Source organism: Uloborus diversus, unplaced genomic scaffold (genome assembly GCF_026930045.1).
Source record: "Uloborus diversus isolate 005 unplaced genomic scaffold, Udiv.v.3.1 scaffold_1144, whole genome shotgun sequence".
Classification (NCBI taxonomy): Eukaryota; Metazoa; Arthropoda; class Arachnida; order Araneae; family Uloboridae; genus Uloborus; species Uloborus diversus.
Window position 1 is genome coordinate 29,862 of NW_026557815.1, and position 12,203 is coordinate 42,064.

At 36.6% G+C, this 12,203-nt stretch overlaps 1 protein-coding gene across 1 annotated transcript in view; it reads left to right on the forward strand.

Annotated features, from left to right (window-relative positions):
- LOC129232323 (uncharacterized) overlaps positions 1-11,989 on the forward strand; it is a gene marked incomplete at its 5' end in the record, with an annotated part of 35,508 nt that extends 23,519 nt beyond the window's left edge. The window contains one exon of the mRNA XM_054866479.1: positions 10,670-11,989. Coding sequence (XP_054722454.1) covers positions 10,670-11,989 — 1,320 coding nt within the window. The remainder of the gene's footprint in view (positions 1-10,669) is intronic.
- Between the last annotated feature and the right edge of the window lie 214 nt (positions 11,990-12,203).

A 12,203-nucleotide genomic window follows, 5' to 3' on the forward strand; every position in this document is an offset into this window, starting at 1 on the left:
TTGCATCGAGGAAAACGTAAAATCGAAAACAGTTTTGACAAAATTCAAGAAAATGTCATAAGCATTAAAACGAGCTTAAAAGACTCAAAGTAGATTTTTCAAAGTAGTGAGTTAGGGCGTTGATGCAAAACTCAGATCAGGGAATTAAAAAGCAAGTGTATAGGAAGTAGTCGGCGTTTAAGGAAGTTTTACTATAGATCTATAGCTACGTTCGTTGTTATAGGTACAGATCTATAGTTTTTGAAGCGTGTTCAATTTAAGCTCTTGAGTTGTTATAAAATATACTATTTTTAATACAGCTTCTTATTTTCGACAGTAGTATTGCTCCTTACTTATTAAGTATGAAATCTTAGAGCGCATCGGTGAATGGTTGGGAAGTGGGCAAAACTTCTGAATAGTTTCATCATTAACAAAAGCTTCAAAATTATTAATGGAAGTTTAAATAGTACAAGAGATTAACTGTAGGCAGTGGCGTACATTGCACTCCCAAAACTCCTGTAGTGCGGGGGGGGGGGGGCGCAAGAGGTATGAGGGCTCACGCTCTGAAAAAATAACACCATGTTAAAATTTAAAAATAAAAAATTCTTATCGGTGGAGGAGGGCGTACTTTTAAAATCTTGCGGGGGAGGGGAGGTGCACCGAAGTCTATATACGTTACTGACTGTAGGGATTTTTAGCCGAGGACCGACGGAGGAATGTTCGCATTGGTTGAAATGTTTTGAATGGCGTTATGTTTTAGCCTCTTCCAAAATGAAAATATGACAGTATTCCCCTTTGTTTCTAGTTCAAAACTAGGAGCCCGATACGGAGACATTGATGCTTAATTAGTTCAAAACTATCAGTCCGATACGGAGATATTGATACTTAATTAGTTCAAAACTAGGAGCCCGATACGGAGATATTGATACTTAATTAGTTCAAAACTAGGAGCCTGATACGAAAATATTGATACTTAATTAGTTCAAAACTAGGAGCCCGATACGGAGATATTGATAATTAACTCGCGTTAGTACATTAATTATATAAATAAAACTAATGTCGGAGTGTAGTCCTGAAAAACAAAATGGTGGCCCTTACAGATACTAAAGTAAGCGTTATTGAAATTAAGTGGAAGGACGCTTGAATGAAGAAATAAGTAGTGGTCTACTACACCACTGAAATTCAGGCAATTTATTATTCAAGCTTGAAAATGAAACTTAGATTGTAGCATTTGCTTTTTTGGATACTTTGCTTAGGTTTGAATAACATTGCAACAAGACAGGGGCGGAAAATAGGGGGGTCAAGAGGAGGCGGTCGCACCCCCAAATTTTTTGAGCAGAATTATAGAAAGTGGGTGAATTCAATTTATGTAAGTCGGAAATTAATGTTCATGAAAGGAAATCTCGCTGGTTCTCAGCAACTATTTGATGAAACTCGACACATTCTCAGACTAGAAAAAGTGTTTTTCGTTATTTCGATGACTTAGAAATTCGTGAAGTATTTTCAGCTTTTTCACAACATAGACAACTGATAGAGAACAATGGTTAATTTTAACTAAAGAAGACATTGCCTCATATAGACTAAATATTTCACACTTGTGTGCCCAGTGTAACGATGGTATCTCCAAGGCTCGTGAAAAGTGGTGTGGCTGCATGGTTTTCACAAAAAAATTCCTTGATATTTTACATTCACTTTTACGCTCAATTTTAAGTGTATATTTATTTAATGAGTGTTCATCGCTTTCTTCTGCTCGAAACACGTTTCAGCTGCTCAATACATTATAATGCTTTCATAGAAACTTCTTAAAAATGCAAGTGATTATTGAATAAAAAAAAGACATATCAACCAAATACCTGTTATGGGGCTCTATAATTATGCAATCGCAGAGTGACACAAAATAATCTTCAAGCGTTAAAACTATAAAAACCTTTCTCTATAACTTCAAAGCAGTGATTTGACGACTGGAAGAAATATTGCAAAACGATTCTTTCAATGGTGAAAAAGCTCATGCCCTTTAGGATGTATGACTTCGTTTGAATTTTTATCCACTTTGTTCGCATCGGGAAAAGGTTTTTGAAAAATGCTTTACTCTATCAAAATCTATATCTTCAATCTACTACTCGACTATTAAAACCACAGTTCAATCTACAATTGATCTGTGCACCATACTACCACAGTTGAATCTACAATTGAAACTGAAAATAGATTTTTTACAGATTTATATTTCAATCAATCGTGAAGTTTTTCCAAAAAATTCTTCCTCCGAGTCAATTTTAAAGAGGCGCAAAAAAAAAAAAAAAAAAAAAAAAAAAGACAAAAATTCACATGATGATGTGAAGTCAAACATTGGTTTTTGAATATTTTGTATGAAGTAATAGATTCAGTTTCGAATGAAATTAACACAAGGTTTAATGATAGTTATTTTTCTGTATGATTGGCTGGGATTATGGTTATTTGGATTGGATTTTGAAAACGAAAAATAAAATGTTTCAACTGTGAGTAAAATTTTTAGCATGAGGCAAGAAAAATTACAAGCAATATACCGACAGAATGGTTTTCACATCCATAGACTGCAGTTTCGCCCTTGTTATGGACTCATTAGTCTGGAATAGTGAATAACAGAGCTGGAGGCAGATGATATCTCATTGAAGCTGAGAGCACCGACATGACTAGATTATTCAATTATGAAAAGTTTAAGCCCCTCACAGTTTTCGAAGTAGCCTGGGCGATTTTGAAGAGCAAGAAATAAAAAGTGTTTTCACACATAACTTTGTAATACTTCAATTATATTTTAACTATTACAAACAGCTCAGCTAGTAGAGAAAGATTTTTTTTTTATGTCTCAGGAAGTTAGAGAAATATTTTCGAAGCGCAAAGGGAAGAAAAAAACCTTTTCCATTTAGCTGAACTGGCAAAACAGCACGACATTGGGCACTGATAAATTAGTAACATGATTCCCCTGCTCTTCCAAATTCCAAAAATCAAGCATTATAACTTTTCCAAAAGGTATAAAAACTTTAGTAGCAAGATGTTTTGTATAACTTTTTAGTCAATGAATCAAAATTTTAATTGTTTCTAAACACTAATTTTATTCATATTAAACCGATTGTATGACAACTTCTTGTTAGCTAATGTGTGTTTGGTTTCGCTTTGCGGTTATACATTTAAGAAACTCGACCCCCCAAATGAAATGGTGAAATGCCGCCCCTGCAACAAGATGTAGTGGCTCCGATAAGTTTGGGCTTGACCTTGCCAATGTTTGTTTCCTTTTGAGGTAATATGGAAGGGTGATTGACGCTGAGTTGAATTGGGCTAGTTTCATAGTAGTTTTGCAAAAGTATTCCAAATGAAATCCGCGCTTGTAACACTTCCCCTTTTTACTGAACTCCCCAAAAGAGAGCCTCAACTTACCAGAGCTACACTATACTAAATTTTATTATTTTCTTCAAAATAATTTAGATATTTCATCTTATCTTTCAATTTTTAAGATGGACGGATTTTTAAAGCGAATCTTTTTGTGAACTAACTGTCTTTGAAAGAAGAAAAATTCCAGGCATCTTGTAAATTAATAAGGGCGATTTATGTTTCTGTTTGGAGGAAGTTTTTTCCGATCATTTCCTCATCGATGGCTGGAAGAAATCAAAAGAACCGATAGTCGTATTAGAGGCATTAGAAGCGGCGCGTTTAAGCCCCTTGTAATCACCTTTCCGTATCGTTGCACGAGGGGGGTAAGTTCTGGAATAGGAAAGAGATAAAAATAGTGTAGGCCACATTAGTTAAAATTCCGGTAAACACTCCCCGGAAAATCGGCGTCCAATCGGATCGAAAAGCAGCTTAATCGGCGCCAGTTTTTGGTTCGCATTATTTGTATGCTGCCGCTGTTATTAAGCATTTAAAAATGTTGCGTAAGCTGCGCTCCTAAGATCGAGGAAAAGAGGAGAAAGGCGGGACCGTTCTTTGACGGCGGCCCAGGCATCGCTAATTACATGAGCCGCACGCCTTCTAATATCATTACTGGTCGCGGCAGACACCGGGAATTAATTCCATAAACAGGGTTCCATCTTTTTGTGCGTCTCTCACTTACCGCTGTAATGTAATCTTCATTACCAGGGATTAGTTGTGTGCGTGCGCGCGGCCAGCTCTCTCCCTTTCATCCTTGGCGGCGGCACGTTTCATCTTTTCCTCCGCTCCCGCCAAACGCGCTTTCAAATTTCAAGCAGTTCGCTCTACGGTAATCCCAGTTCGAGATCTGCGCGCTTCCGCGTCCCAGATGGGACAGGATAATGGGATGTGCGAGCGGACGGCGGCAAAAATGTTGCCTCGTCCTCTTTTGTTGCATTTCGCAGCGTTTATCCATTTTGGGGAAGGGCGCGCGTCTTCTAACGAGATGTCCTTTTCTGTTCGCGCGCAACAGGTAATCGCGTTCGCCACCTTCCCACCGCTTCACTGGATTAAGCGCTGCTCCGTTCGGGGATTACGATCAAATACCGTAATTAATATGTGTGACGATGGCTAAAAACAGCCTTTTCTGCGGCGAGCATATTGATGAGAAGCCTGTTTGTTTGTTAAATGTGGTTAACTCGGCAAGACGTTGCCAGCCCGCCAGAGAGAGTCTTACCAAATGTCTCCTTTTCCTTTGTACGAATGCGAGCGGATGAAATGTGATTAAAAGTATTTTCCCTACCAAAAGAGATCCAGGTGATGTTAATATTTTCTAATAGAGTTACGGCGTCTCATCCGCGCGGACACTTCCCAATCCTCTTTTGTCTTTCGCTCCCAATTTTTAACCTCTTTATTCGCTCGATTACATTTTTCGCTGCTTTTTGTCTTTGGCGAAAAAAGATGGACGCCGAAATTAAAATTGGTTTAGATTTTTACTTTGAAGGACCAGATTTAACAACGTGGATATCTTGAGCGGAAAAGATTTTTCTTTCTTTCGTTTTTATCTACAAGCCGAACTGCTTTTCTTTTCATTAAATACGTGCAAACTCCGCCGAGACGAAACTTTCCGGAACGGTTTGCATCTTTTTGAAACTCCATCTTTGAGGAATGCATTTGGAAATAATGCATTCAGAAAGATTCGTTTAACCTCGAAAAAATATTCTCGGTTTGGTTTCTTTAGATATGAGCCCTTAAAAGTATTACACTTTTGTGCTCCCTTGAAGCGAGCGAATGGGCTGGCTCTTCTCAGAGAAATGGGTTCTAAAGTATGGCCGCCAATATTGGACAAGGTAAGCGCATCAACAGGCTGCGGATAAAAAAGCGTTAGAAAGAGCCAAAATTCAATCCGATTCCGTTTCCTCGCTTTTTAGCACTTGGGTTTTATACAAAAAAATGAAGAAGAATGACCTAACTCAATGTGATATAACAGAAAATTTTTAACTTCGTTACGTGAGTAGAGCACGATCGAAAGTTTTGTTTCGGAGAAAGTCAACAAAACATTTTGAATATTTGTTTCAAAAGTTTTATATGCTTGCATTAAAACAGGCTGGATTAGTATTAAAAATATTTAAAATATACAAAATCACAAGAAAATACTCATCTTATCTGAAAAACTTGCACTTTGTTGTCATTTTGTTGAGCGCTACATTGAAAGCTGACTTACTGTAAATATTTCTTTCTCACATACCTGAAGTAATTTGTTTTAACAAATAAAATATTTTCCGGACATGTGTATATTTTTGCCATAAATATATGATCGAATGTTACGATGGTATTTTATGATTCATTTTGCTAGATAAACTGGAGCTTCTCAGAAAATCACCTTTGCAAAGGGAACATCTCTCATAAAAATCGTTTACTTTTGGTGTAATTTTTGAAGCTGTAGGTAGACTCGATGCTAACTTTCTGTTGTTAAAAAAAATTTCCAGTCTCCCACATTCAGTGTTCAGTGGGAGAAAGTAGGATTCTTGACTGGCTCCTGTAAAAAGACGCTTGACATTGAATAAGTTCATTAATGTTTGAGTTGAGAGAGGAAAAGTTCTAATATTGCACAAAGTCAAAAACCGTTCCTAGTGCTTCAATTACGATAAATTTCTGTGCGCAAGCCCCTTGAAAACACCTACTATTATCATCGAATGTGGCATAAATTGCGTTTGTGGAGCTTCAATTTCAAGAAACAGATGGTGCTCTAATTTCGTTTTTAAGACTTCAATTTCTATAAATTTCTGCGGAATGTCCTCCAAATCTTTCCTCCCCTTAACATCAGCATAGATCGTCTAAACTGCATTTTTTAAACTATGATTTCGAAAATTTTCCGGGGAGATCCTCTGAACCCCCATTTTGCTTGTGTATTCGAATTCCAAAAAATTACCGAGGGACGGCCCTGAAGCTCATCTTTTCTGAACATCACGAGAGATCGTGTAAAACTGTTTTTCGAACAACAATTTTGAAAGGTTTCAGTGGGAGAGCCCTCGGACCTCACGAAACCGGACCAACCCCACCGTTTCCAAAGATAATCGAACATAATTTACAATTCTGTTTTGGGACTTCAATTTCCAAAAAATTTCTGCGAGTCTCCCCGGACTCCCCCCACCCCCCAAACGTAAAAGATAATTTTCTTTGTGTTTTTAAAACTTAAATTTCAAAAAAATGCCTGGAAGTGATCCCTGACACCCCCTATTTCCGACTGAATATTATCCTTACGATTAAGTTTATCTTACTAGTGCTAAGGTGTACTAATATGACTCCCTCCTAAACCAGAAGCAAAATCTTCTCTCTCTCTCTGCATATTAAAACAGGCGTTTGAAGCAATTAAGGAACCGCCAAATCCGTACCCTCCACCCCCCCCCCCCAGTTTTCTGGCCCTACTACAGTACGCATAAAGCTGAGCAACATTTTTAATGTTTATATGACTTATTTTCACAGTCAGAAGAACTTAATACTCTATTTCGGGGGACAAAAAACTTTTTTACCGCTTTCACTGAAAAATAAACTAATTCATGTTTTTACTGTTATTCAAAAAAAAAAAAAATACTTAAAAAAAAACAAAAAAAAACTGGTTTTTGAATTCCATCTGTCGAGCACGGGTCAGTCACAAAATATTATGCATAAAATTTTCACTACGACGCAGTTTTACCCGTTTGTGTTGGTAAAGGAATTTTGCTATAGAAGTAATGTTTTTAATTAGCACATATTTAAAAACATGCCATGAATTTCATAACAAAGGAAAATATTTCAGCCGACCCGATTTTAATTCATTTTTCTGTTCCATAAGCGGTCGGATTTTCGGGAAACGCTAAGAGAAATCTTAATACTGAGGGGATCATTTTTGCAGAAAGCTTCAACAACAACTGAAAACATATCATAGTAAGAACCACAAGATTACACCAATCAGGCGAAGAAACTCACTTATTTTGTTTTCCAGAAGCTTAAGAATTACGTACACAACTGTTCGTGTCATTATTGTCTAAATTTGGAAACCTCTTCAACCAAAGGACCCTTCTCCACTGCAATGGAGGGGATGGGAGGGGGGAGATTCGAACGCGAAGAATGATGACGTAGATTAGGATTAGAGCTCTTGGTGCCCTGTGGTTTAGAAATGTGTATCTGGATTAATGTTAGAGCTTTCAGCGTTGTCAGATAAGGAACTTAAAGCTAGAGATTTGCTGTACTCCATCGAATTTCTGAGTGGATACTTACCATCGTATTTCAGAAGTGTCACCGTTATCTCAAAAATTTTAAAAAGTAAAATCGTTTTATGTTTCTTTTCATCAGAATCGTCTGGGAAGAAGTCTCTTTCGAAAAGAATGATCGAAATTAACGTTTCATTGCCACACTAAAAAAATTCCGAAACGTTACTGATTATTCCCGTAGTACGTTTCGGGATTTCACAGGTTTTCATCCTTTTCCTGTGAAAATCAGGTATCTTTGTCAAAAGTTTTCCTGAATTGCCTAAAGTTGCACAAACGCATATTTCCCCTTGCTGTGAAAAATAATTTAGGTACCTTTTTAATGATTAATTCAGCGTATTTAATCATTCAATACACTCAGAACGAGTTTCGACTTCAGTTCGAATACGACCCCCGTCATATAAATAACTATAATACAGTAATGCAATGTTATAATAGACTATATTGTTTTGTTGAAAAATTTTCCTCTTTCTTTTCCTGGAAACCAATTTTCCTTATTTGAGTTTTGCCCCCTAAAACGACAATAAAAGGAATTTTAAAGCATTGCATAATAACTACTGAAAAGTTTGAGCTCAAATTTCTGATGTCATTATAAAAGCTCTTCTCGGTTAATTTTTCATTCAAATATAAAACGTTTTCAAATTATATTTTTTCAAAAATTAAATTCATAATTTATAAAGAAAAAAAACGAAATTTGTATTACACTATAGTAAATGATGTTTATTTTTAGTATTGGATTGGTTTATGCTTTGTTTGTTTCTTTTTACATATATTAATCTTTACCACATAGTTAGATATTATATGCAAAAATGTCAAAAAACGTTTTAATATTATGAGACGGATTTTTTGTAATTAACTGTGGAGTCCGCAATTTAACAGTTGAAGCGAAAGTATTGTATACAAAGTTAAATGATGGTGCTGATTACAAATCTGTGATATTAACTAAATCATATAATAATGGAAGTTTTTAGATTACATTATTACTAAAAATACTGATTTATCTCATGTGTCTCTGGTTCATAGTCGTCAAATACGAAGGAGTGTTTCTCTTATTTTTTTCCTCCCATGACTGTACCTAATTATAAGCATGAAACTGTCCTCAAATGCAATCCACTTGCTCAAACCGAAGTACAGACACCAGCATTGTCATTTCGGTTTTGATACCTTTCATTGTCCAGTTTTCTCAAGTTCAGTAAAAATTTCTTTTGAACTTTCTTGGCCGTTTTGCTTGTTATTTATTTTTTCTTGTGCTTTTTTCTCTTACCTTTTCCCTCTCTTCTGTTATGTTTCTCTTCACTCCCTCATTTGTTCGTTCCTTTTAGTAGCGTTTTCTTCATTTTTTCAAAATAGCTGCTGATGCCTAAAAGTACCCTACAAAAAAAAAAAAAAAAAGACTTCACAGTATTTTAAGAGAAAAAATGTTTCTATGCAAAATAAAAACCACATGTATAATAATTTAAAATGAAGAACATAGCCCGAAAACTTCAGCGAAATCAAAAATTTCAGCTATCTGAACCTGCCCAATTTGCCTGATTTACAAAAAAAAAAAATGCAAAACATCAGGATACTATAACATTGTGCAGACATTACAATATCATTGTTAACAATATTTGGCATATAATTTGAATGGAAATTTTTGAATAGTTTCGAAAGTCACATCAAAGTTACAATCAACATTAGCCCCTCTGTAGAATACCCCCAAACTAAAGACAGTTTTTTACTGTTTGCAAAAGTATTCTACCCCTATTCTTGCGGATCTCTGAGCTATTAGTTAAAATAACCTTCCTGTTCACTAACCTACACTGGCTCAACTTCCTCTGCTATTCCAGTGGTATATTTTTAGGACATTCGTTCTATGTCGAGGTTGTTAAAGGGGAGACGTTAACTTTGAAATATTTTTCTTAAATGAGGGCTGTAGTTTTGATAAAATGAACGCAAAATTATGATTAGGTTACCCAATTTCAGCAGCGAAAGAATCAGAGAGTAGATAGGAATAATTCGTGAGAGTACGCAAGTTTTACTCCGAGAAAGTTAAAGTTTTTTTTCTTTTTTTTTCCGACTAGAAAAGCGAAATTTTGTGCGAAAATATGTGTTTATAGACTTAATTTAAAACTAATAACTTTTCTCCATTTTGTTTAAAAGGTTAACAAGAGGTGTCCTTTTCTTGACGAACTGTGACTTCTTTAAAGTAGACTTTGTAATGTTAAGGTCTTTTCTTAAATTTCCACAAAAACATAATTTTGATGTGAATTGGAACCATCATAACTAAACAATATCAGCAACGTCTACGCATTTGTGCAGTATTCAATTTTCGATCATTAAAATATAATTCAGTTTCAAATCTTTTATATATATATATTTATTTTTTTCAAATTCTGATTTCATAACTTGTGGCAGAAGTAAAATATTTATTCAACCACATTAATCATGTCGCAACTGATGGATATGTTCATAATTCCCCATTTAAAAGAAATGATAAGCTGTGCTGTACCGGGATAGTTAAAATATTACACGCAAAAAATTATTACTACATTGCGAAATAATTTTCCAACCTGATTGTGAAGCAACAGCTGAGCCCAATTTCAGGAAAACTGGTGCGTAGGATTAAATTTTGATGCTGATTAGACATTCGCGAAAAAAATTGGTGTTTGTTGCGTGACATGATGCTCATTTTAATGTGAAGACCACTCATCAAGAAAATGTCACTACTGGTATTGCGTAGTATATAAAGTGAAATCCCGTTACAACGTACTTCAATACTACTAATTTTGTTCGTTGTTACGGAATATTCGTTGTAATAAAATGCCAGTTATATAATAACATTTGAAACGGAATGGAACATTTATTTCGTTGAAACGGATATTTCCTTGTATTGGTATTCGCTGTAAAGAGATTTCACTGTATTATTTCTGATAAATTGACATATTTCTATTGCTCTGTTAATAGTAGTAAAAAAGAACGTTTTTATTATTTTTTTCGGACTATGTGTCTTGCTTATTAATATTATGTATTAATAAAACCTTGCTCCCATATTTTTAAGTTTTTCTTTTCATTTTCAGAGCGTTCTCGCGGCTTTAACCAAAGGCCGTCTCGATTGTGATATTCCTGAAGAAACGCGGAAAAAGTTTGATCAGTGGTATGTTCAACAGTTTTTCCAGCATTGCCGGCAAGTAGCGTTGCTTCAGCAGCAGCAGCAACAGCAGCAGCAGCAGCAACAACAACAGCAACAGCAACATTTGCATCATCATCATCCTCATCATCCCTCAATGGTTCCGTCTAGTGAACCTATAACAGTGTCGGGTAGTCCTCCTCATACACCTCAAGATCTAGTTGCGCGGGTGGCAATAGCTGGACCACAGTCACAAGGTCGCACCCGTATTCGAACTTCATTCGATCCTGAGCTCGAGCTTCCTAAATTGCATCGATGGTTTGCTGAAAATCAGCATCCATCACGTTTGCAGATACAGCAATATGTGAGGGAACTAAATTCGTTAGAGTCCCGAAGAGGTAGGAAACCTTTGGATGTAAACAATGTTGTGTACTGGTTCAAGAATGCGCGAGCAGCCCATAAGCGGGCTGAGCAGAAATGTTGCTCTGAGAGCAATGGCGTACGCAGTCCTTGTCCTGAAGCTGGAGGTGAAAGCCGATCCTTAGTTTCCGACTCCAACGTTGGACGACCACCTAATGAAAACGAAGGCGAACGTTTTAGTGGTGGCGAGAGTCATTCAGAGTCACAGGCAAACAGTTCTGATGACTCAGACAATGTTCATACACTTGACCTTTCTGTCCGCCGGTGTCATAGTTATGGTCTGATGGGCGAAACAGACCATAGTGAACCTCAGGTTGAACTCAGGATCAAAGAAGAGCCAAAGGACTCGAATAGTGAACATTCCATTGAATCGAGTGATAGTGGTGATGAGGAAGTCGATGTCATGGAGGATCTAAACATGATAACTGATGAACCGGAAAATAAAGAAGGGTACAGTGATGTCATGCAACAGAACGGTGGTGTACCTGGAAATGAGAATATGATGTCTCATGACGGGGATCCTGACCGTCAGGGTGGAAATTTTCCCGCCCGTGTCTTGGGCCGTTTAGAGGAACGGAGAAAACGGAATCGAACCTTTATCGATCCCGTTTCCGAGGTTCCGAGACTGGAACAATGGTTTTCCGCAAACACCCACCCCTCTCATAGCCAGATTGTTCGCTTTACACAAGAACTGAACAGTATGCAATACAGGCGGAAATTCCCAAAGCTTGAACCTAAAAACATTCAATTTTGGTTCAAGAACAGGCGGGCCAAATGCAAAAGGTTGAATTTAGCAGCCAATTTGCAAAATATTAGCTGTACAGACAAAATGATATTACCAGCCAATTAAAATGGGCTGGAATTTCATTGTTTAATCTCTGGTGCTCTCATGACGATCTAACCTCAATCATGCTTTATTCTCCCGAGGCCATGACTGTATAACCTAATCACTCGTTTTAAGTCAAAAATTGTGGTCCTCATATAAATGCCAAAATGAGATAATGAAACAAATTGACATAGGAGGAGACAAAAGAGTTAATGTGCTTTTTTCTCTTGCTATAAGT